Consider the following 26,250-nt stretch of genomic DNA (forward strand, 5'->3'; position numbering starts at 1 on the left):
TTTATTGTGATTGCCAACCACTCTTAACTCAGCAGCAAGTTGTCTTCCCAAATGTTTTTTTCTTACAGAATCCCCCACTGCTGTGGAGTTGCCAATTTAAAGTGTGCCCCTAATGTAGGCCCATGTGCTAAATGACGGATCCCCAGAATGGCAGTATGGAAGGTCCTCAAACTTTAAAACTTGGTCTTAGTAGAAGGTCCTTAAACCAAATAAGGCATGTCCTCAGAAGATGTGGGATCCCAGTCTCTCTGGGTTTCAGTTCTGACATGTGATTCTTTCCTCACTCACATACTCCTGCCATGATAAGGGACACAGACTTGTGACTGTGAAGGCAATACAGACCCCATCTTAGGGTAGGGCCACTATCTTAGACCACCTGCTGTACTCAGTTCCAGGAAGGACCTCAGGAATGTGCCAGGACAACTCGAAGGGATACAGAGCAGTATCCTCCTGCAGACATCTTGTCTGTGGTTTATGGCCCTTGAAGATATCTAGATAATCCTCCTGAGCAGTCCAGATAATCCTGTTCAGCGGGTTGTGATTCCCCACCAAAAGTCTAACCCAATGGTTTCAAATGTGGTTTCACACCCAAAGTCTAGACCAATAGTTTCAAAAAAATCACCTTGTCCCATATCCCTTCTACCCAATCCCAAGTTGCCAATTCCTGGCTAGTGGTTTTTCCTTATAAAAACTCTCTCTCTACACCTGGGCTTGCAGCAGCAGCCACCGCTACATTTCCCTCCATCTTCCTGGTAGTGGCCCAGGTTGAACCTGACAATAAAAGGACCCTTATGTGCTTGCATTGGAAAACGGCTCCCTGGTGGTCTCTGGGGGTTTCTCGAAATGGGTACAACAGTGACCTACACAAAAGGTTCTATAGCAGAACTGAACTGAAGTCAAATCTTTAGAACTGTGAGTTAAATTGACCTCTTTTCTCTATAAACATTGCTCATCTGTGGTATTTCATTATGGTAACAAAAACTAAATACACCTACTAAGAAAATACAAAGGTATTTGTGAGAATAAAAAGACAAAGATAAGTTACAAGGCTCACAACAACACATACAAACTCAAATCCCCCACTCTTTACCTACAATAATTGCTTAAGGCATTTATTTTGCCTAAAATATTCTTTCAATAGCAAATAATAAATTTATATGAAAGTTGAAAGGTCCTCAGACCATTTTGAGCATCCAAAAATTAAAATTAAATAATGTCACTGACTTTTATCCGAAGTCACAAATAGGAAATTATGTTTTTCTTTCAGGACACAGCACAGATTTCACACAGTTTCCTGTGACCAACAGCCAGAAGTCACCACTCTTATAAGCACTATCAAGTATAACAACCAAGGTTAGTATATGCTGAAAACCCACAAGAGCCATGCAAATAAGTCTTTTCTCTTTCAAACTATTTAAGTTATGCTAACATGTACATTTTCTAAGTCACTTAAGAAAATGGGGTGTTTCAGAAAATCTTTTCCTTCATTGCAGCACTGTACACAGAGAAGCAGAAATTATTCTGCCAAAAAAATACTAAGCAGTCTTTCTCACCAAAGGCAAATCTGTATTTATTCAAATAAAGCAGGAGAATGATGACTATTACAACTACAACTTTTGTTACAATGAACTACTTTTTGTTACAAGAACTACTTCCTATACTGAAGTGACTTGACAGTATTAAAGAAAAATTTTAAGTGACAAAAAAATAAAAATAGTAACCAGAATCTTTCAACAAAAAAGTGTAAATAATCAAAGATAACATCCACAGAAAGAACATAAACATGGATGTTCTCTCTTTAGCAAAAGCCTAAACATAAATAAAAGATAAACTATCTGGCATTTGAATCAACAATGGGCTGAAGGTCATTTAGGGGTAATTTAATTGCAGTTACACTTTCTTTAGGTCTTATAAGCAGCACTAAGAATAAATATCTTTGGAATAAATAAATGTTGAGGGTCAGTCAGGGTGGCACACACTTTAATCAAAGGCACTCAAAAAGTAGAGGCAGGTAGATCCCTGAATTTAAGGCCAGCCTGGCTATATGGTGAGTTCCAGAACAGCCAGGGCTACATAGTGACACTATCTCGATAGATAGATAGGTAGATAGGTAGGTAGGTAGGTAGGTAGGTAGGTAGGTAGATAGGTAAGTAGGTAGGAAAGTAGGTAAGTAGGTAGGTAGGTAAGTAGGTAGGTAGGTAAGTAGGTAGGTGGGCAGGTAGGTAGGTAGGTAAATAGATAGATGGATGGATGGATGGACGGACAGATGGACAGATGGACAGACAGACAGTCAAAGTAAGTATTGTTGGAAATAAATTCTGGAATACTCAACAGATAGTTGCTGAGGATAGAAACATCCATTTTAGTTCCAGTCCTCAGACCTGCTGCTGATTCACTGTTTAATTTCAGAACTGCTAATACTTTTATAGTTCTTCATCAACACATAAGAGTGCTGGATTCTATGATTTATAAGATGACATTTACATATTATGATTTACGATTCCATTTCACATTCTGTCCCATTTTCTTATTACCAATCTCATTTTAAAAAAAAAAATCTAAGCTGTCATATTTCTCCAGTCTTGTTTTACCATTTATTTACTGAGTGTATGAGCATGCATATATGCAGACACACTATGGTACTCATGGGGAGGGCAGAGGACAACTTGCAGGATTGGTTCACTCCTCCTATATGGGTCCTGATAGGTCCAAAGGAGGCCCCAAAATAGCAGTGCTGCTGACAATGTCCTAAAGAACAGTCTGGGATAAGCTCAGGACCCAGCATTCCTCAGGAATCTTGTGAAGTGGGTTTCTGTTTGTCAGGAAAAGCCATTATTTCCCTAATCCAACCCCTCACAGGCAACTACTCTGGCAGGGCATGGAGTTCATACCTGTTACAGATCAAAAGTTCCCATGCTAGTTCCAAGGCTGTTCTGGCTCCCATGCCTTCCCCTACACTGGAACCTGTCTCCTTAACATTGGCAAGGCTCTCCCCGCTTTTGGTGTTCTGTGCTGTTACTAGAACTGAACTAAAGGCTCTACACACTGATGGGGCTGTTAGATAAAAGATAAAATGCCAGTCTTTTTTTTCTTTTAATTCTATAGACATTAAAAAGTGCTCTTTTGAGACAAATAAGCACAGTTATGTAGGATCCTGGGGTTTAAAAATATAAAATGTTGCCACAAACAAGAATTATGACCAGATTAACAGTCTCATTGAAGGAAGCCTAGCAAAAACAATAGATAGGAAAGCCAAGTACATGCTGTTTTACTGGGGAGCACTGCTGTGTAGGGCCTTACTCGTGCTAAGTACACAATATACATACGAAGCTCTATACTAAGCAGCCCAAGTATAGGCACTTCATCCTTTAATAGAAAACTACATCTTTGCTATCACCTAGCCTGTTTAGGATGGCTATCTGGCCTGTCTGGGAACACTATCTGGTCCATCTGGGATGGCTATCTGGCCTGTCTGGGAACACTATCTGGTCCATCTGGGATGGCTATCTGGCCTGTCTTAGAAAGCTATCTAGGATAGCCCTCTCTAACTTGTCAGAGAGGAGGTTAAATTTCCAACTCTTCATGAAGTTTATGCAAAGAGTTCTTATCATTCCTCTTGACCCTTTTTCATCCATGTTAAGACAGCAAGATTTAAGTGGAATGGTCACTGGTCCAGATCTGCAGCTTATTTTCAGGTCATAACCATCTTTAACACCTCATCAAAATAATTCTGTAATACACATATGAGCCCAGCAACCCCCACATTAAGAATTCCTACTCTGGCACTTGAGTAAAAAAAGATCCTATTCAAGTTTTCCTCCAATCCTGGATATCTATTTTTCCCCACATCTGCTTTCAGAAACCTCTGAGTGCCTTAAATTCATACACATTTTGAAATACTCATACTTTAAAGTCAGTTATTTCTCTACTGCTGTGATAAAACACTGTGACTAACTTATAGAAGAAAGAATTTACTGTGGGGCTTATGGTTCCTGAGATTAGAGTCCACGGTGGCACAATAGAATTAGCAAGAGACTGGAGCAGCAGCTGAGAGTTTACATCTCAAACCACAAAAAGGAAATAAAACACACTCGAAAATTTGAAACCTCGAGGCCCACCCCGAGTGACGGTTAATATTAAGAGTTATTAAACAACGTGTAATGTCCATCATTTTGTTGCTTTGTTGCTATTGTTGTTGTTAGATCTCTTTTGATTCAGTATTCTGGGATTGTTTTTCTTCCTCGTGCCTTCTTGGTCATGTTTAACCTTCTCTTCAGACCTAAGTATTTCTTCTAGAGTCTATGTAGCACTGGTTTAGTGGTCACAAGTTCCTTCAATCTGTTGATATCATGGAAAGTTTTCCCTTGTCCTTTGAGAACAACTGAGAGTTTTGATGGGCACAGTAGGGCTGGAGAGATGGCTCAGAGGTTAAGAGCACTGGCTGTTCTTCCAGAGGTCCTGAGTTCAATTCCCAGCAACCACATGGTGGCTCACAACCATCTGTAATGAGATCTGGCGCCCTCTTCTGGCCTGAAGGGATATACGCAAGCAGAATATTGTATACATAATAAATAAATAAAATAAAATAAAAAAACATATTGATGGGCACAGTAGCCTGTCTTGGCATCTGTGGACTTTCATAACTTTTAGAACTGGGGTCTAATCATATCTGGCTTTCAGTCTCCACTGAAAAAGCAGTGGTTGGAAAACAAGATTCAAGATGGTAGCAGCTGCCAGCCCCCACGGGGCCACGGGCTATTCCTAGGAGCCTGAGAGATACATGGAGGCTTCAAGGTGAGACAGTGGTGGAGGATGAGCTTGCAGAGCATGCAATATCACTGGAAAAACTTTTTAAAAGGCAGGTCTAATGGGAACATGATACTTTTAAAAACTGGTTTCGCCGGGCGGTGGTGGCACACGCCTTTAATCCCAGCACTCGGGAGGCAGAGCCAGGAGGATCTCTGTGAGTTCGAGGCCAGTCTGGACTACCAAGTGAGTTCCAGGAAAGGCACAAAGCTACACAGAGAAACCCTGTCTCGAAAAACCAAAATAAATAAATAAATAAATAAATAAATAAATAAATAAATAAATAAATAAATAAATAAAAATAAAAACTGGTTTCACAGAATTGAAAAAAAAGATGGCAGATTGGAGCAGCGTGAGAAATGGAGAAAATCGAAACTGAGAGAAGTGGAACTAGACACAGCAGAGGGTAGCTGAGGTGACAAAGGAGCATGTCCTTGATGAGCAGGGCAGGACCTCAGGCCACCGGGAGGCTCAGGCCACCACAAGACCACTTCACCCCTTTACTGCCCACTAGGTCTGTGCCACCACTCAACATGCAGGCCAGCCTATAGCAAGGAGCCACCCATGGACTGCAAGCACAATCGTGCCTGGGGAGCCAGTGGAGTGGTCAGTGCTGAGGGCAGGGTGGTGTGCAGCAGCCTGGAGCTCAAGCAGATCCTGGACATGCTGCCCAATCACACGATCACCCTGACTTGGGGCAACAACAGGATATCCAATATGAGTCTCAGTGATATTCCAAGATTTATGGTGCTTCAGAAACCTTAAACCAGATCAGTGACTAATTGCAATAAGTATCTGCATGTAGAGCTGTTTGGGAAAAATAATATACTATGTGACACACAGCAGACTGTAATGCTACTTTAATAAATGAATGTTCGATAGAGATGGATAAAATGGCAGATGGTAGAATGGGGTACTGGGCAACTAGAGATAGGTGTGGAAGCATAGTAGCTTTTAAAGATCCTGACCCTAGACATGCTGCCCAACTGCATGATCACCCTGACTCTGAGCAACAAGATATCTAAGATGAAGAATGGTTCATTTTCTGGATTAAGTCTCTTCAAAAGACTGTCATGTCGGTGCCCGTGGTCCATGCTGCTGTAGCTGCTATGGGCAAGGAAGCTTCTTTTGCAGTGGTATTGATGACTACTGATTCATAACTGAGTGAGACACTGGAGGCTTCTGTGACAAGCCCCCACCCCGCCCCAAAAAAGACATAGTCCAGACAGGAAGCTACTGAAGAGAGTCCTTAAAAACTTTGATAAAGATGCCTAAGTGTAGCTCTTCACAGTTCATGGCTTTGGGGAGGGGGGAAGTCAGAGATGGGACGACCATGGGGCACTCAATTTTCTTTAAGAGAGTGGTTACTGGGAGTCTGACCAGGCTCCAGTGAGTACATAGACAACACAAATTGGACTTCGTGCTTTTTTCTGGGGGGAGAGGGGCACAAAAAGGTGTGAGGGTGGACCTGGGAGAAATGGGAAGCAAGTTTAAGTGGGGTGCATTGAATGAAATTCCCAAATAATTAAGAAAAATATTAATACTAAAGAAGGAAAGCAGCAGTTATTCCAGTCTTTGTATTGACTTGATCTTTCCTGCAGCTTCTAATACACTTTTTAATGTACTTTATATTTAGTGTTTTGGCTATTATATGATGTGCAGAGTTTTTGTTGATTTGATTGTTTTTTCTTGTCCCATCTATTTGGTGTTCTCTATACCTCTTGGACCTTGATAGGCATCTTTTAGATTATGGACATTTTATTCTATGATTTTGTTGAAACATTTTCTGTGCCTTTGGCCTGGGTCTCTTAGTCTTCTATATCTATCATTTATAGGCTTGGTCTTTTGATAGTGTCCCATAGTTCATGCATGTTCTGTTCCTGGCTTCCTTTGAATTTGACTTTTTTTTTTTCATGGATTTATCTAATTTTTCTCCTTTGTCTTCAGACCTCGCTATCCTCTCTTCCACTTGATATAATATGCTGGTGAGGCTTTTCTCTGAATTTTGGGTTGAATTCCTGAAAATTTCATTTCATTTTCTGGCTTTTCTTCCAATATTCTATCTCTTTATTAAATTCCATTTTCATATCTTTTTTTTTTATTAATTTATTTTGCAATACAATTCAGTTCTACATATCAGCCACGGATTCCCTTGTTCTCCCCCCTCCCGTCCCCCTCACCTTCCCCCCAACCCCCCCCCCATTCCCATCTCTTCCAGGGCAAAGCCTTCCCCACAGACTGAGGTCAACCTGGTAGACTCAGTCCAGGTAGGTCTAGTCCCCTCCTCCCAGGCCGAGCCAAACAATCCTGCATAGGCCCCAGGTTTCAAACAGCCAACTCATGCAATGAGCACAAGATCTGGTCCCACTGCCTGGGTGCCTCCCAAACAGATCAAGCCAATCAACTGTCTCATCCATTCAGAGGGCCTGATCCAGTGGGGACCCCTCAGCCATTGGTTCATAGTTCATGTGTTTCCATTCATTTGGCTATTTGTCCCTGTGCTTTATCCAACCTTGGTCTCAACAATTCTCGCTCATATAAACCCTCCTCATTCTCGCTAATTGGACTCCCAGAGATCCACCCGGGGCCTAGTCATGGATCTCTGCATCCAGATCCCTCAGTAGTTGGATGAGGTTTCTAGCACAACAATTAGGGTGTTTGGCCATCCCATCACCAGAGTAGGTCAGATCGGGCTGTCTCTCGACCATTGCCAGCAGTCTGTTGTGTGGGTATCTTTGTGGATTTCTGTGGGCCTCTCTAGCACTTTGCTTCTTCCTATTCTCATGTGGTCTTTATTTACCATGGTCCCCTATTCCTTGTTCTCCCTCTCTGTTGTTGATCCAGCTGGGATCTCCCGCTCCCCCAAGCTCTCTTTCCCTCAACCCTCGCCTTTCATTACCCCCACTAATGTCCAGGCTGTTCATGTAGATCTCATTCCATTTCTCTGTCATTGGGTGATCCCTGTGTCTTTCTTGGGGTCCTGTTTTCCAGGTAGCCTCCCTGGTGATGTGAGTAGCAGACAAGTCATCCTTGTTTCATGTCTAGTATCCTGCTATGAGTGAGTACATACCATGTTTGTCTTTCTGAGTCTGGGTTACCTCACTCAGGATGATTTTTTCTAGATCCATCCATTTGTCTGCAAACCTCATGATGCCATTGTTTTTCTCTGCTGAGTAGTATTCCATTGTGTATATGTACCACATTTTGTTTATCCATTCTTCAGTTGAAGGGCATCTGGGTTGTTTCCATGTTCTGGCTATTACAAACAATGCTGATATGAACATAACTGAACAAGTGCTCTAGAAAATGGAAAGATCTCCCATGCTCATGGATAGGCAGGACTAACATAGTAAAAATGGCAATCTTACCAAAAGCAATCTACAGATTCAATGCAATCCCCATCAAAATACCAACACAATTCTTCACAGACCTGGAAAAAATAATACTCAACTTCATATGGAAAAACAAAAAACCCAGGATAGCCAAAGGAATCCTGTACAATAACACAACTTCTGGAGGCATCACGATCCCTGACTTCAAGCTCTACTATAGAGCTACAGTAATAAAAACAGCTTGGTACTGGCATAAAAACCGACATGTGGACCAATGGAATCGAATTGAAGACCCTGACATTAATCCGCACACCTATGAACATATAATTTTTGACAAAGAAGCCAAAAGCGCACAATGGAAAAAAGAAAGCATCTTCAACAAATGGTGCTGGCAAAACTGGATATCAACATGTAGAAGGCTGCAAATAGATCCATATCTATCACCGTGCACAAAACTTAAGTCCAAGTGGATCAAGGACCTCAACATAAATGCAGCTACTCTGAACCTGCTAGAAGAGAAAGTAGGAAGTAGTCTTGAACGCATTGGCATAGGAGACTACTTCCTAAATAGAACACTAGTAGCACAGACTCTGAGACAAACAATCAATCAATGGGACCTCTTGAAACTGAGAAGCTTTTGTAGAGCAAAGGATACGGTCAACAAGGCAAAGCGACAGCCTACAGAATGGGAAAAGATCTTCACCAACCCCACATCTGACAGAGGACTGATATCCAGAATATATAGGGAATTCAAGAAATTAGACATCAAAATGCCCAACAGTCCAATTAAGAAATGGGCTATAGAACTAAACAGAGAATTCTCAACAGAGGAAACTCAAATGGCCGAAAGACATTTAAGGAACTGCTCAACATCCCTAATCATCAGGGAAATGCAAATCAAAACAACTCTGAGATACCACCTTACGCCTGTCAGAATGGCTAAGATCAAAAACACTGAAGACACCTTATGCTGGAGAGGATGTGGAGCTAGGGGAACTCTCCTCCACTGCTGGTGGGAATGCAAGCTTGTACAACCACTTTGGAAATCAATATGGCGCTTTCTTAGAAAATTGGGAATCAATCTCCCCCAAGATCCAGCTATACCACTCTTGGGCATATACCCAAGAAATGCTCAACCACACCATAAGAGCACTTGTTCAGTTATGTCCATTTTCATATCTTTAATTGCTTCCATTATTGCATTCAGCAATGTAACAGGATGTAAAATTGACACATAAAAAGCAGCAGTCAGCCGGGCGGTGGTGGCGCACGCCTTTAATCCCAGCACTCGGGAGGCAGAGCCAGGCAGATCTCTGTGAGTTCGAGGCCAGCCTGGTCTCCAAAGCGAGTTCCAGGATAAGGCGCAAAGCTACACAGAGAAACCCTGTCTCAAAAAACCAAAAAAAAAAAAAAAAAAAGCAGCAGTCTTCCTATATACAAATGACAAGCATACTGAGAAAGAAATCAGAAAATACCACTATTCAAAATAATAATGATAAAATACATTGGAATAAATTTAACAAAAGAAGGGAAAGACTTATATAATGAGAACTTCAGACAGTTATTTTAAAAGAATGAGGATACAAGATTTGTAAAAAACCTCCCAGGCTCATACATTGTAGTATTAAAACAGTGAAAATGGCATTTTACCAAAAACCTGCCAACAACACAATCCCCATCAAAGTTCCAACACAACCCTTCACAGATGCTGAAAAAAATCTTAAACCTCATGTGGAAACACAAATGAACCAAGATAGCCAAGAAAACATAAACAATAAAAAAAACACTGGAGTTATCACCATCCCATATTTTGATTTTAACTTTAGAACTACAGTAATAGTTTAAAAAAAAATTGTACTGGCATAAGACATGCTAATCAATGGATTAGAAATGAAGACACAAGTATGAGCCAACACTCTTATACCTGCCTGATTTTCTGTAAAGAGGCCAACAATACATATTGGGAAAAGGGTAACATTTTCAACAAATTGTGCTTGTCAAGCTGGAAAGCTATATGTGGAAGAATGAAATAAATCATTTTCTCTCACAGTGCACAAAACTCAACCCCAAATGGATCAAGGACCTCAACAAAAGACTCAATGCCCTGAATATGATGAGAGGAAAAAGTAGGGAATATCCTTGAACTTACAGGCAAAGGATAGGATTTTCTGAACAGGACTCTAGTAGCACGGGCATTGAGACCAAGAATTAATAAATGGGAACCGATAAAACTAAAGTTCTTCAAATATTCGATGGAGAGATGGGAAACATAGAGGAATGGAGCAGTGAATGAGCGGTGGAGAGAGGCAGAACTAGAGACTCAATGGTAGTAGTAGGTGTGAAAGAAGCCTGCAGTGGACAGAGGAACATGTCCCTTCCCCAGTAGTCAGTGGGTGGACAGGGTGGTGTGCAGCAGCCTGAAGCTTGCACTCTGACTCAGCCCCAGAACACTGTCTAGTTGCACAATCACCCTGGTTCTGTGCAATGACAGGATATTCCTTGAGATCACTTTGGTATCTGTGGTCTGCTTCCCTGGGCTATGTGGAATCCCAAGGTTCCTATAGATGTCTGTGGTCCTACAGCAGCCATGATCCATGTTGATATCCCTGACCCAAGTTACCAATGAAGGCCATACAGAAGATGTCCTTGGTCCTTGGCATGTGGCACCACCAAAGGCCATGCTAATGTCCATGGGCCGTGCTCCTGCAGGAGGCCATGCTGATGTGAATGGCCTGTGCAGCCACCTGAGGCCATGTTGACATCTGTGGTCCATGCTGCTACTGAGGGCCATATTTAGGTCTATAGTCCTGCTGTGCCTAAGGGACATGTTGATGTCCATGGTCTCTACTGCCACTAGAGACCATGTTGAGGTCTGTGGTGCATGCTGATGCCAGAGATCATGTGTAAGTCCATGATCCGTTTTCCTGCTGACTGTAAAGGTCAAGAAAGCTACTTTTGCCATGGTATTGATGACTGCAGATACACATTAAGAAGGACATAGAAGGCTTCTGTAACAAACCCTACTCCCACCCCAGCCTACCCCACAAAAAAGTAACAGCCTGGACAGAAAACCATCGAAGAGAACTCTTAAAACTTGTGAAAAGGATACTGAAGTGTACAAGTAATGGCTTCTGGTGGGGAAGGGCTAGATTTTCTTTAAGGGGCTGGTCATCGGGAGTTTGACCATGCTCCAGTGAATATATGAGCAATACAAATTGGAGGTTTTTTCTTTCTCTCTCTCTCTCTCTCTCTCTCTCTCTCTCTCTCTCTCTCTCTCTCTCTCTCTCGTTTTCTCTCTCTCTCCCCCCCCCCTCTTTGCAGGGGGAGTGGGTGGTCACAAGTGTGGGGAGGCAGGCCTGGGAAGACTATAAAGTGAGTGTGCTCAGGTTTCATGATGTGAAATTCCCAAATCATCAATAAAAAAAAATTATGTTAAAACCTGAGCACACTCACTTTATAGATTAATTTAAGCTGTAAGAACAGTTAACAAGAAGCCTGCCACGGCCATACAGTTTAAAAACAAAAACAAAAAAACAAAAAAAAATTATGAAAAGAAAAATAAAAACAACTAAAGTTCTTGTACAGCAAAAGGTATCTTACAACTATTATTGCTGCAATGAAACACCATGACCAAAAGCAAATTGGGGAAGACAGGGTTTATTTCACTTGTAGTCCTATATAACAGTTCATCAGCAAAAGCAGTAAGGACAGGAACTCAAACAGGGAGGAACCTGAAGGCAAGAGCTAATGCAGAGGCCATGGAAGAGTGCTGTTTACTGGCTTGCTCCTCATGGCTTGCTCAGTCTGCTTTCTTATAGAACCCAGGACCACCACCCCAAGTGTGACCCTACTCACAATAGTCTGGGCCCTCCCACATCAATCACTAATTAAGAAAATGCCATGCAGGCTTGCCTACAGCCTGATCTTATGGAGGCATTTTCTCAACTGAGGCTACCTCCTTTCTGATGACTCTATCTTGTGTCAATTTGACATAAAACCAGCCAGCACAAAAGAACATCATCATTCAAGTGGGACAAAAGACTTGAAGAATTGGGGGAGGGGTTACTAGCAAAACATCTAACAGTGTTAATGTCTAAAATATTCAAAGAACTAAACAATAAATATATAAACTTAAAAAACCAAACAACCTAATCAAAAGATGGGGCATAGATCTAAACAGAGAGTTCTCATAAAATAAAATATAAATGGCTGAGAAATGTATTTTTAATATTCAAAATCCTTTGCCATCAGGGAAATGCAAATTAAAACTACTTTGAGATTTCATCTTACTCCAGTCAGAATGGCTGAGATTTTTAAAAAGGACAAAAATAATGATGGTAAATGCTGGTGCATAAGGAAAAGAGGGCAGTTTTTCACTGTTGGTGTGAGTGAATAATTGAATAAAGCAAACTGGCACAGCCATTATGGAAACCAGTGTAAAGGTTACTCAAAAACTGCAATAGATCTACCATATGATCCAGCTATACTTCTCTTGAGGATACACCAAAAAGACTCTATATCCTACTCCAGAAATAGGTGATCATACATGCTCATTGCTAAACTATTCACAATAACCAGAAAATAGAACTAGCCTAGATGCCCATCAACAGATGAATGAACAACACCACTTAAAAAGTGGAGTATCATTTAGCTACTAAGAAAAATGAAATTTGCAGGTAAATTAATGAAACTAGAATCAATCTTCCTGAGTGAAGTAACCCAGACCCAGAAAGACAAACAAACGTCATAGAGAATTGCACCTAAAGCCTCACACATGCTAGGAAACCACTGTAGCATGAAACTATGCCCCCAGTTTTCTATTTGTTTTCTACTCTTTATTTTGAGATAGGGGCTCACTAATTTGCTCAGGCTAGCCTTAAACTCACTCTGTAGTCCAGGAAGGATTTAAACTTTTTATTCCCCTGCCTCAGCTTCTTGAGTAGCTGGGATTACAGGCTTCTGGCAGCCAGCCTAGCTCACACTATAGTTTGAACTTTTCTTAACTTACTGAATTGAGAAATCTCAACCCATTGAGATATAAACATAAAATAATTCTAGCTTTCCCCATAACTACTCAGTTGAATCGTCAACTTTTTGAGTATGAGTACTAGAATGCCATTTTTTTCAGCAGCATTCAATTACCAGAACTAGATGATAGATGATGACTTTATTATCTGAACACATCACACATCTTGGTTACATAGTACAGAAAAATCAAGCTGGAGCTGAGCTGGATGATCGCCCCTCACAGCTAGCTTTCATAGTGCTAGAAGGTACTATGCAGGTTGCTGTGGGGAAAGAGGCATCAATGGTCTTACTCATCTGTGAACCCCACAAACTACAAACCTGACAGGTAGGATGCACCCACTTACGCAACAGTGGTGTAACTGTTATAGGAGTAGCTGGGGGCTCTCTGATTGGATATGAGGCCCACTCCAGGGGAGGAAATTCATGCCTGGTACTGTAAACACACTTAAAAGCCCCATGGTGGGAGAGGTCATAGGTCCTTAAAGGGGACTTAATTTGGCTGTACAGCTAAATTGACATAGTGTAGTCCCAATCCAATGGTTACACAGATGGCCTTGTTTAAACTAAGTAAGTCACAAAACAAAACTAAAAGTCATTAATCTTGGAAAAGAACGAGTAGGGAGGGTGTATTGAGAGAGGTGGGAGGGAAATATCAGAATGTGTGGGGAGAATATAACCAGAATGTATTATATACATGTATGAAATCGTCAAAAAAAGACTTAATAAAAATGTATTTTAATTATTTCAACTGATATGCAATCATAATAATACATAAATGGAATAGAGTGAGATAATCAAATAAAGGGTAATTAACATTTGTAAAAACCATGGTTTTTAAATCTCATCTACTGATACCCTCAATAGCACAAGTGGCAGGAAAGAGCATAACTTGTTCTTATTGGCTCTTTCTTTCCTTCATCCTCCACAGCTCTCCTTCTTATCTCTTTCCTTCACAAACTTCTATCCTCTGCCCTAAGTGGTACCTACAGAAACAGCAATATTCTACTTACTAAGCCTGCCAGACATTAGTGATGGTCCACCATAGTCATCAGCCAGTCCTCTTCTAGGAGCTCAACTGATGGTAGCTGCCAACAAAAGTGCTCCCAGGACAGGACATGTTCAAGGTCTTTTCTCTGACTCAATTTGAAGTCAGTGGCCTCAACCTCATCACTGCACAGCTTGTGGTTTCTGTACAGGTACCATATGTGATCTCCAGGCAGTGTGCAAGTTCACACAGGTTAAATCACCTGAAACATAAGAGGATGGGGCTAGCGATTTCTTTGTAGTTAGAAGCACTGGCTAGTCTTCCAAAGAACTGGGGTTCAATTCTCAGAACCCACATGGCAGCTCACAATTGTCTCAAACACCAGTCCCTGGGGATCAGATGCCCTTTTCTGGCATCTGCAGGTACCAGGCACCCACATACATGCAGGAAAAATACAAAAAAAAAAAAAGAACAAAAATTATAATACAGTATGTACTTAGACTAATGATCACATTGTACCTATTTACATTATTTTAGAAGTCCTAGTAGGAAGAAGGGTAGAAGATAAAATGAAAATAATTTACCAGATGAGTCTTCAAGCATCTTGTCATAATATAATCATCACTCTAATTTTCTCAAACCCCTTTTCACTCTTAACCTACAACTTACATAACAAATCTTTATAACTATTAAACTTGCACAAAACTTTGGATAAATGAGTAACAGAACCAGAAATAAAAGCCACAGTTCCTTACACCAAGGAGTGTTCCTCAAATACAGGAACACTAGGGGAAGGTGCCACTGTTTCAGTTGTCACATGAGCTGTGTCTGCACCTGGCCAATTTCACTCCTCTACAGAATACATTTCACAAACAAATTTGATTTCTTCAATCAGAGATTTGCTTTTTTAAATCTCAAAAATCAAAGAGCTCTAGGAATCACCTAGAAAGTATGCAAGCTCATATGCTCATATCCTCACTTTTAGACTCATACATTCCCTTGTAGAAGCAGCCAAGCCCCAAACCAAATATAGTGATGTTTCCCACCACAACATGTGACTCAGTATACTTAAATGATATGATTTTAATTAAAACTATTTCTTCTTGGACTAGCAAGATGTGTGAGCAACTTAAAGCACTTGATATCTCTCCTTACAGTCTGACATGAATGCCCAGACCTATACAGCAAAAGGAGAGAATCAACTCCCACACATGTGTCATTGTACATACACATACTAAATTTAACTTTTAAAAATTTAGTAGTTTTCTTAAAATAGAAAAAGTTTTACACGATAACAATAGTAATTATAACCACTACACACCTACATACTATTGTTCATTTTAGAATTTACTTCTGATGAACCATATTTTCAAGCTAATATAAAACTTATCTTAGCTTTTTCCAATTAAAGAGGAAACAAATGCTACCTCAACCTGTAACTTTTCTTTGACTTTTCATGCACAGCAAAGGCTAAATAATAAACAACGATCATCATTAAAACCACAGTTACTTTAAAAATATAAATTTAGTTATCTCTTTAATAATTCTATGAAAATGTACCATTGATTTTCTTTTTTTTTTTTTTCCAGAACTGAGGACCGAACCCAGGGCCTTGCGCTTGCTAGGCAAGCGCTCTACCACTGAGCTAAATCCCCAACCCCTGGTTTTCTTAATATTTTACTAAATAAAAATTAACATAGTATATAGATTACATTTACTAAAAGACCAGCAGGCTGTTTAGTGAGTTTCCAGAACAGATTATGCTATATAACTGTTTAAAGTCTTCTTACAATCACAATGTTACCTAAAATCAGAAAATACCTTACAATGACATCCCAATCCCACCCAGGATTGTTTATGATAACAATAATCTCTTTTCTCTAACCAGAATGAATTAGAAGCATGTTAATTATCTCAGCAGAAAGGGAGCAATTTCTGACTAAAGCAGGAAGCATGATACCAAAAAATAACATGAAAATCTCACCATAACCACCTACAGTAGCCAAAGAAAATGCAGATATGACTTTTGAAATTCTGTTTGTGTGTTTGTATGTTTTCTCAAGTGTGCACACATTTGTGTTTGTGTGTGTGTGTGTGTGTGTGTGTGTGTGTGTGTGTGTGTGTGTGTGTGTGTGTACACCATCTGATTCCTTCCTAGGACTATGAGTTAAGTCAGTTTTCCACTAAGTCTTTCACAGAATATGAGAGGATACATATTACATAACATAAACAAAACCTTAAATTAAAAAATCTTAAAAATCAAGAAAGCTTCAAGCATATGTCAGTCAATCTTAGTGTAAAGGTCAAAAAAAACAATTATCATTACAGGTAATGAAGTAAAAAGTATACAATTAAAACTCAAAAAAGTGAGGTAAACAAGTCAGATGTAGGAAAACTCTTAAAGCACCTGATTTTAGATGAATGACCCTTGCACACCTTACCTTACATTCCACCACACTCTGATCCGATTCACAAGTCACATAGATTTCATCCACTGCCCGGCGAAGGTTGTCAAAAAGAAATGCCCAGTAGCGAGCTCTTAGGTCAATTTTCCGGGGGTGCCTTGCTTTTGTGGGACTTTTATCAAAATGTTTCTCCCCAGTTGTGGATGTTATTTTACAGTCTACTGCAGTACTCTGATGAAATAAATCAAACATTCAAAAAGGTAAGTAAAAGGCTTCTAGGAATTAGATTTTTTTTTTATAAAGCACACCTTTCAACACAAATATTTAAGACATTCTTTTCAGCTTCTATCACACTTGAGTCCATCAAATAAATTTCTGCCCTAAACACAAGGTAAGTTTTTCCAGTAACAATCCTAGCATGGAGAGGGAAGGGAGTCCCGAAGCCCCACCCATGGCTGAGGAGCCAATGTCAGTTAAAGGCTGCTGAGAGAAGAAGAGTCCACATGCATGCACCCATCTGCACACATGCCACAGTGCAAGTGTGGGGGCTGAGGACAACTTGTGGGAGTGAGTTTTCTCCTTCCATCGTGTGGGTTCCCAAGATCAACGTCAAATCATCAGGCTTGTTAGTAAGCACTTTTACCCAGTCATCCTGCCGACCCAGCTTATCTCAGTTTTTTACAGGATACTATTCATGGAATAACAAACCCATTCCCACGATACTGGCATGATACTTTCTGCCAGGCTGAGACAGCAAGAAGATTCTCACCAGACTGGGCCCAAGATCGTGGATTTCTCAGCCTCCAGAACTCAGAACTATATACCAGATAAACGGCTATTGCTTTTAAGTTACCCATTTTGTGGAAGTTTGTTAAAGAAGCACAAGACAGACTACAACAACATAAACACTTAAGTCTTTGTGTATCTGAAACTGATTTTATTTCACTTCTGTAATGGAATAATCATCTGACAAAGCACAGAACCTGAGCTTAAGAGTTCTGTGGGTTCGCTTACCTTATAACTCTTAAATACTGCTCCTTTGTCTTTTTGTGGCTCCAAAGACTGCTAGTGACCTGTAATCCTATGTGATGTTACTTTTGGTAAGTTTAAAGACTTTCTTTTGCCCTGCTGTTCTGAAGACTGTAAAATAGATCTAAGTATAAAGCTATTTTTATTTATGCTGCTTAGCTCCAGTTTACGTTCTAACACACCTGAGAAGTCAGCAAGTGAAAAAAGCCTTCAAGGCTCACTTATTTTCTACTTTTGGAAGCCTCAGAAGACGTGTACTAGAGATTCCACCGTAGACTCCTCACACCTTCCTCGTCTTCGGTTCTCTCTTAGTCTAAATCCCCTCAGAGCACCCTCCAGCTTGGAGGGTCTTTCACTATCCTCCTTCCAGTATCCCATTTATTAATTGTAGTTTTTCACATTCTCACTGACACATCTATAAATATTTGAAATTAATAGTTAATTGTTTTATTTCATAATTTACCAAATTTCCTGTAGAGTTATTATTTCTTGTGAGGAATCTAAACTCATTTATTTGAAAGTTCTCTTTAGAATAGTACCTAACTTTTCATTATGTAAATAGGAAATTCTCATTTGTATAAAGTATTGATGGTTTTTATGGCATTTTCTTCATATGTTTTGATATTTTATTTGGCAAACTTATTTTGAGTTATGTCTTTCAGTTTCTTACAAGTCACCTTTAGATGCCATCAATCTGGCCCATTATAGTTCTCCTTCCCAGGGTCTTCTACTGGAGCCTACAGCTTTCCCTCAGGGAGTATGACAGACTGAGTCTTCAATCAGAGGGTTACTCCTGAAAGCAGTCCCCACTGCAGACAGCCTCCAGACATCACTACCATCAGCCACCACCCCAGGAGGATGTGTCCTTTCAACCTCTGACAGGATGTGTCTTTTTCATTCTAGTATTCTACAGTCCTATACAGGCCTAAGTGTGGTGATATATTGTGCACCCTAATAAACTTGCCTGAGGATCAGAGGACAGAGCCAGCCATTAGATTAGATACAGAGGTCAGGCAGTGGTGGCACACGCCTTTAATCCCACACTTAAGATCTCATGCCTTTGCTTGGGAAGCACACACACCTTTAATCCCAGGAAGTAATATGGCAGGGCAGAGAAAGGTATATAAAGCATGAGGAAACAGGAACTCTCTCTCTTTAGGCTGAGGATTTCGTAGAGGTAAGAACTAGTGGCTGGCTGTTCTGCTTCTCTGATCTTTCAGCTTTCACTCTGATATCTGGCTCTAGGCTTTTTATTGAAAGACCATATAAGATTCAAACAACACATAAGTTTTCAAATCAGACCCTGAACATGATTCCCACCACAAATGGCATCCAGGCTCTTTATCCATTGAAACTCATCTTCCAGATGCTTTGACCACTTAGTCTGTGTTCCCAATCCACTCACTTCTAAAGAGAAAATTCTGTTCTCTTTCTGTCTGGAGACAGTTATCTTATGAATAAAAGATATTTTTAAAACATCTAAAAAGAAAGTTTGTCATTGATGCTTCTATAAGAGTCACTCTTTATGAGCTTACAATAATAGCATGATTTGAACTCCATTTTCTTCACATCAAGTTTTTGGCTTATATAAACATAATATATCTAAGAATATCAAGAATAACAAGTATAAAATGAAAAAAACTATGAAAAAGCTAACTATAATTATCCTGAACATTTTTAAAATAAGGGGTAGGTCTGGATTCTCTACAGCTTTAGTGACTCTATTTGGAAACTTTTAAAGTCACTAAATTGTGACTTCTACAAACTAACAGTATCATTACTTACAGAAAGAATATATCACAAATTCCCAATATGGACCAGGTGGTAGAAAAGTTAAGGTTATAAACTGAAAGCTGACAGTACGGGCTGAAATGCCGGCTGGCTGTCATTCACTGGGCTGTTATACAGCTCTCTGAGCATCTGTTTCTCTTCATACAGTAACTTCACTTTCTTGTGATACTGTTGGAGGGTACACACAGCGTGCAGGTGTTCACACCTAGGTACACATAGGGGAGGCCACAGCAGGAGCAAAGGTGTCTTCCTTCATCTACTACTATCCACCTTATCCCTTTTAAGTCAAGGCATTTCAGTAAACTGAAAGAATGCTGTTTTGGCTAGGTAGGTTAGCTAGCCACACTGTAAGCTCCTAGGATCCATCTGTATCCGGCCCTCAAAGTAGAGTTACAGGTACATATTGCCATATCTGGCTTTTTTTTTTTTAATGTGGATGATGAGGATTTGAATACAGGTCCTCATGCTTGCACAGCCAATGGGTCATCTCCCCAGCTCATAACTTCATTTTGTTAAGTGAAGAAAATAAGTCCTACAGCCAAGGGTTACTATGAAAACAACAAAAAAGTATCTATTTATAAAGTACTTAGGACTAGATAAATAGTGAATTCAGAATCCATACTTTCAAATTTAAAAATGTTACACTAAATTTTTATGTAAGTAAGATATACAATATTCAAGTCCTTAAATTTATATAACCAATAATATGCTCAGGAAATTAATTAAAGCAAATTAGGAGAAAGGTGCATATGCTGTACCTGTTTAGTGCTTTTATGAGTGCCTTGAATTGTCCTCTTAGATTTTCCACCAGTTTGACATTTAGGTTTTCCTTCAAAGCATGAGAAAGGAAATAGACACATAAATGAAAAGAGATAACATACAACTAAACTACAGGTGATCTATAATATACAACACAATGACACAATGCATTCAGGCATCTCTAGTACCTAATTTCCATCCAGAAACCATAGAACAGTACAATTTTATTCATCATCAATGAATGTGAACTACTGATGAAGTTTTTCGTTTTGTTTGATTTTTAAATCTACATTCTGAAGTCTTGAAGACTGCTTTATTCAATGGCTTTCTTGGAGAGGAATCTTCAGCCCTGGAATTTTTTTTTAAATGTAAGCATTCTACTAATAAGATATTACCCACAGCCTAAGTGCATTCTTAGTTAATCTGAAACATTCTATCATGTAAGATTGCTCTCAAAGAAATAACAAAGAATGCCACCAAGAATCTCCCATTAGTCAAATCTACAACAATATGAACATCAAAAGAGAATCATATATTATGCCCCCATTTAATACTAAGTCAAGAATCTACACAAATTTAAATGTATAATTACACATATGTTTTAAATTAAAACGAAGAGCTCTTCTTTATATTAGAAGGCTAACTGACAAATGTAGAAGAAATTATGAAGTTAGTAAATCAGCATTTCAACTACCAGAATAATAGCTTAATAATTTCATTATTTTTTAAAATAGCAAATGAATAATAATACTTTTTAAACTATTTTTTACAAAATCAATTTCATTTACTATGTCAATTTGGTGAAAAGTTCTAATTGTGTACACTGATTTTAAATCTACTCACTCTTCAAAACTAAATATAACCTTATACATTTTTGCTTTGTTTCATTTTCTTTAGACAGGGCCTTGTTATATTGTCAAGGCTAGGCTTGAGCTCCTAAGCTCAAGTAATCCTCCTGCCTCCAGTCTTCCAGCACACTCACCTGTCCTCCCAATTTACAAAGCGGAAAGCCAACTTCTAAAATACATACCATCATCGTCTTTGCTTTCTAGTGGAACACTCCAAGCGATCAGGTTTCTTGCTGTACGACCCTCCTCAGCAACAATTCTCCTCACTTTGTCATGACTATTGGAGCGCTGGAAGGAAGCCTAGATATATCGAAACAGTAATATTTATGAGACTATGAGATATCAATTGCCATTTTGCATATATTTAACAAAGTCATTATTCTTCATACTTATTCAGAGAGCAAATAATTAAAAACTAATTTGAGTGGCTTGGGAGATGGCTCTGTGGATATTGTTGAATGAGCATGAGAAAAAGAGTTCAGATCTCCAAGATCCACGTAAAAACCAAGTGATGTGGAACACGACTGTAATCCCAGTACAGGACAGGCAGAGACAGGCCAGTCAGTTTAGTCAAAATAGGAAGTTCTAGGTTCAGTGAGAGACTCTGTCTCAAAAGATAAGATAGATGGCTCAGTCGTAAAGGCTCTGGCCAACAAGTGTGAAGACAAGTGTGAAGACACATAGTAAAAGAACAGAACTGACTCCCATAACTTGTCCTCTGACCTCCACACATGAGCACTACGGCACTTGCATGCACACGTGTATGCACACACACAAATGAATACATAATGATTTAAAAATAAAAGGGGAAAGGCTTGGGTGGTGGCTTAATGTATAAAGTGCTTACTGACACCAAGAAAAAGCTGCAACAGTTTTTAAGACAGATCATATTATATTTTAAGCTTGTGAGAAGAATCCTATAGGGAGAAATTTTTGGTTATGTGAGATAAAGGGAATAAACATGGCAGCTAAATCTATAAACATGAGGATCTCAGTTCTAACCACCAGAATCCAGGTAGAAAAGCTAAAACCCAGCACTGGAAGCAGAAACAGGAAGTTCCCAAGGGCTCCTGGCCAATAGGTGAGCTCCAGGTTCAGTGAGAAATACTATCTCAAATATAAGGTGGAAAGCAAGAGCATGACACCCAGTGCTGACTTCTGGTCTCCACACACACATACACACATGCGTACCCCAACACATGCACAAACACGCATATTCCCACACATGCACCATGACCATGTGGTGAGAGAGAGGGAGACATCAACTGTCAACTCTGGCCTACACATCATGAACACACAAACCAATCTGAGGTTTCAAATGTGGCTCATCAGACACCAAGTCTGTCTTAAGGTTTAAAAAAAACTAAAATAAAATTTTTAAATTACTTCTAAAACAAATACAGTCTAAATTTTGAACAGCTACATTAAGCAGCGGAACCACCAATCTGCACCTATGCCAGCCCCACAGCTTACATATCAACAAGACTAGTGCATGGAGTAGCAATCAAAATCCCAACGGAAGGAAAATCAAAAGAGAATGGCAAATGAGAGACTAGACATAAGACTAAAAATAGAGAAAAGACATAAAGCTAAAATAAAAATAAAAATAAAACTCTTGGAGTGTTACCTAAAAACAAGAAAAGAAAAACAAGATTTTTAAAAGACAGGTCATATTTTATGCTCATGGGAAGAATCTGATAGACAGAAAATTTGTTATATGGGGGAAAGAGAACAAACATGCCTGCTAAATCTATGAGTGACAAAAAATAAAGTTTCAGTACACAAATGAATGAACTACTACTAAAAAATCTAAACTACTAGAAAAAAATGATCCCACCTATTAGAACACTCTGATCAGAAACTAATTCATATCTTCTCTCCAGAACTTTTAGACTTCTGCTTAATGTCTGTGTTTACATCCCTTCACTCTTCTGGCCTTGCCCTGAAATTCCCAGAAGAACCTACCTAATTAACTAAAGCTTTTACTCTTCTCTGTTTACTCTCATGCTTTCCAATTATGTAAAAAACCTCCTCCATTTGTCTGAACTTACCGCTATCACTTAAGATTACCTAAACATAGTTTTAAACAAAAGCATCACTAAGGATTCCAGGCCAAATGAACAAGTTTAAATTGATGTCATACTGTTAGCTCTTTGAGATAATGTCCTTGTTCCCCTGTAGAAAATCTTACAGGTAAAGACATCATGACATAAAACTCACTGCTCCTATATCCTATCTAACTCAAGTCCTCATAAAGTAACAGAAACAAAACAAATGACCTCACAGTCCCAAGTCTGCAGTAATACTAAACCTGAACCTTTGGATTGAATGCTCCTTTCTCCTATGAACACCACTATTACCAACTTAGTTCTTTTGTACTTAATGCAGAAAGACATAGAGAAAAAGCCACCAACTTGAGGATTGTCTTTATTCTTTATTCTAACATTTAACATGTAAAAATATTACTATTCATCTTGTATGTGCCCAGAACAGTTTTCATTTCATATTATGGATGCTTTCTGTAACATGCTGAATGTGCTCCTTTCAGTAAAAACTCAAAATCTGATCATTTTTTTAATAACTTAATTCTTATAAACATGTCAGTATCATAATACTTTTAATCATTCTAATATGATTAAATATTAAATTTGTAATACAATCAATGAGTATGAGATACATTTCTATTTCAACAGCATTCTTACTCAGGTTCTTTTCTTACAGATCTCAACAAATTTTTGACTCAAAGTCATAGTGTGCCACCTAGTGCTACATAGAGATTTTACACAGGCTTGTTCAAATACTTAATGTTTCAAATAAAAGCAATAAACATCAGCATTAAGTTATATTTAAATCTTGCCCGATAGACTCTAAGAAATCAATTACTCAGAATGTTCACCACAGTTTACATACTTCTGAGACTTGCTCCTATATTCAAATCTTCCAAGGAGGGACTTGAGCAAGACTACATTCCCTCTTCCTAAGCCCTCCATTTGAGTAGTTTCAGGCATATAGAAGTGCCTGGAGACACTGAGCTGTCAAAGTGTCAGGAATGAAGGCACATTTGCTTGCTTCCATGCTTAGGTCCCCTACCTCAGCGCCCATCCAGGATAAGGCAGCCCAGGAACTTAGCTTGGATTTACTTGTAACAAGAGAGGCTGGTCCTCATCTGTTTTCCTATCCCACATTCCACAAGTGTCAGACGGAGGCAGCAGCAGTGCCTGAAACAGTGACTAAGACTGAAGTTTACAGATGAAGACTAGACGGCAGGAAGCAGGAAAAAGAGAAGCAAACAGCAAACACGGAAAACCTACAGTCAGTTTTTAAAGCAGCTTGATCCAGTGGTCAGGGACACAGCTCAGTGGGTAAAGGCACTCGCTGCCAAGTCCAGCAACCCAAGTTTGATCCCCAGGACCCAGAGGGTGAAAGGAAAGGAGAGAATCAGCTCCTGAAACCTGTTCGATCATCTCCCCATGCACACACTATGCTACATGTGACACTGATAAACAAACAAACAAATGTGATTAAAAAAAATAGCTGTACTTACCATCATTTTTAAGTCTCTTCTTTGGCAAGATCATTTACCATACAATCCCATGGGTTATAATTCCTGCAATTAAAATATATATCCTTAGTCATAGTGTTATCACAAAATCATATGTAATCATTAAAAGATAAAATCTCACTCCCTATGTTCCTCATTACATTAAATACAACAAATGAATAAAACTGTATTTTATTTTGTTAGGATGCATAGCATACAGCAGGCTTTAAATACTCCACACTGAATAGTACCTCAATACTCCAAAATATAAAAACAAAATGGGAAGGAATCAATGCTAATTACAGGACTACCATAGTATATCACAATCCAGAGGCATCAAGCTTCTTTTTAGTATAACTCTTTACACAAAACACGCACATGCATTTTATATGCTTGGTTGGAGGTTTGTTTTTATGTAATGTAAATGTGTGTTTGCCTGCATGTAATGGAATTCACATGTCCAAAGTGTATATGCCTATAAAAGCAGAAAAGGGCATCAGACTCCCCTGGAACTGGAATTACAGAGGATTATGAGCTACCTTGTGGGTACTAGAAATCAGACTTGTGCAAGAGCAACAAGTGTTCTTAACTGCTGAGCCATCTATCTAGCCCCAAATTTCCTATCTTGACCTGATTCATAATGTTTAACTGAAAGAAAGCTTCCATGAACATTTATCCCTACTGTGAGAAATTCACTCTTGCCTTCTTTGTTCCATTTCATTTTAAATAATGTTATTAATATGGCTCACTAATAAGCCCCAGCTTAACACAGAAAATAATGTGTAACCTCTCCTTAAGAATTTCCATAAAATGAAGGTGGAAGAGCTGGTTCAATGGTTATAGAAATTTGTTGCTCTTGCAGAGGACCCAGGTTCAGGACCCAGCACCCACATGGTGGCTTACAACCATTCATCATTTCAGATACAGGGATTCTGACACCCTCTTCTGACTTCTATGGACACCAGACACATATGGTATATATACAGACATGCAGGCAAATTCATTAACATAAAATAAAAACAAATCTTTAAGAAAAGAACTTCAATAAACCGAAATTTTATGAGACTATTTTATTTTAATCACCTTTAATGTAAGTGTCCACATAGAACAGACCTTACCTTTCAGGAAACCTACTTAATGTAGTCAAATTTTCACTCAAAAGAAACACAAAGTAGAGAACCTAGACTACGTGTGTGTTTCTGTGTGTACCTAACACTGTAACAAGAAACACTGACTAAAAGAAAGTAGCAAATGAAGCCAAATATTCAAATAACCTCGTCATTTAGACCCAGTCAAGTGAATAGGCTCCTTTTCAAATAAACTTCTAGGCTGGGGTGTGGCCTAATGATAGAGTACTTGCCTAGTATACTTGAGACACTGGACTCAGTTACCTGCACTATAAGAAATATAGTTTTAAAGCAGCACCTCAAGTGCAAACATATGCACACACACACACACACACACACACACTTAACCACAAATGCTCATAATAGCATTATTAACTAATAATCAAAATAGCATACATAACCATCAGCTAAAGATTATACACAACGTGATATAACCAAACAATACAATTATTATTTGGCCATAAAAAGAAATTAAGTTTGCATATTTCAACACAGATGAACTCTGAAAATATTATACTTTGTGAAAAAGGTTATAAAAGATCACATATTATATGATTTCATTTATATGAATTGTCCAGAATAATTAAATCCATGGAGTC

The 26,250-nt window shown here is 39.1% G+C and overlaps 1 protein-coding gene across 4 annotated transcripts in view; it reads right to left on the reverse strand.

The window, feature by feature from the left end:
* Scaper (S-phase cyclin A associated protein in the ER) overlaps nucleotides 1-26,250 on the reverse strand; it is a 379,070-nt gene that overhangs the window by 339,315 nt on the left and 13,505 nt on the right. For 3 of the 4 annotated variants that reach the window (XM_052760973.1, XM_052760997.1, XM_052760990.1), the window contains exons 2-5: nucleotides 24,528-24,590; nucleotides 21,166-21,283; nucleotides 20,135-20,205; nucleotides 16,593-16,787 (exon numbers count right to left, since the gene is read on the reverse strand). In XM_052760973.1, coding sequence (XP_052616933.1) covers nucleotides 16,593-16,787; nucleotides 20,135-20,205; nucleotides 21,166-21,283; nucleotides 24,528-24,533 — 390 coding nt within the window. In that variant the 5' untranslated portion in view covers nucleotides 24,534-24,590. Of the gene's footprint in view, nucleotides 1-16,592; nucleotides 16,788-20,134; nucleotides 20,206-21,165; nucleotides 21,284-24,527; nucleotides 24,591-25,884; nucleotides 25,916-26,250 lie in introns of those variants that run through there. The other variant, XM_052760982.1, reaches the window with a different exon arrangement.

This window comes from Peromyscus californicus, unplaced genomic scaffold (genome assembly GCF_007827085.1).
Source record: "Peromyscus californicus insignis strain IS unplaced genomic scaffold, ASM782708v3 Scaffold_11__1_contigs__length_118956290, whole genome shotgun sequence".
Lineage (NCBI taxonomy): Eukaryota > Metazoa > Chordata > Mammalia > Rodentia > Cricetidae > Peromyscus > Peromyscus californicus.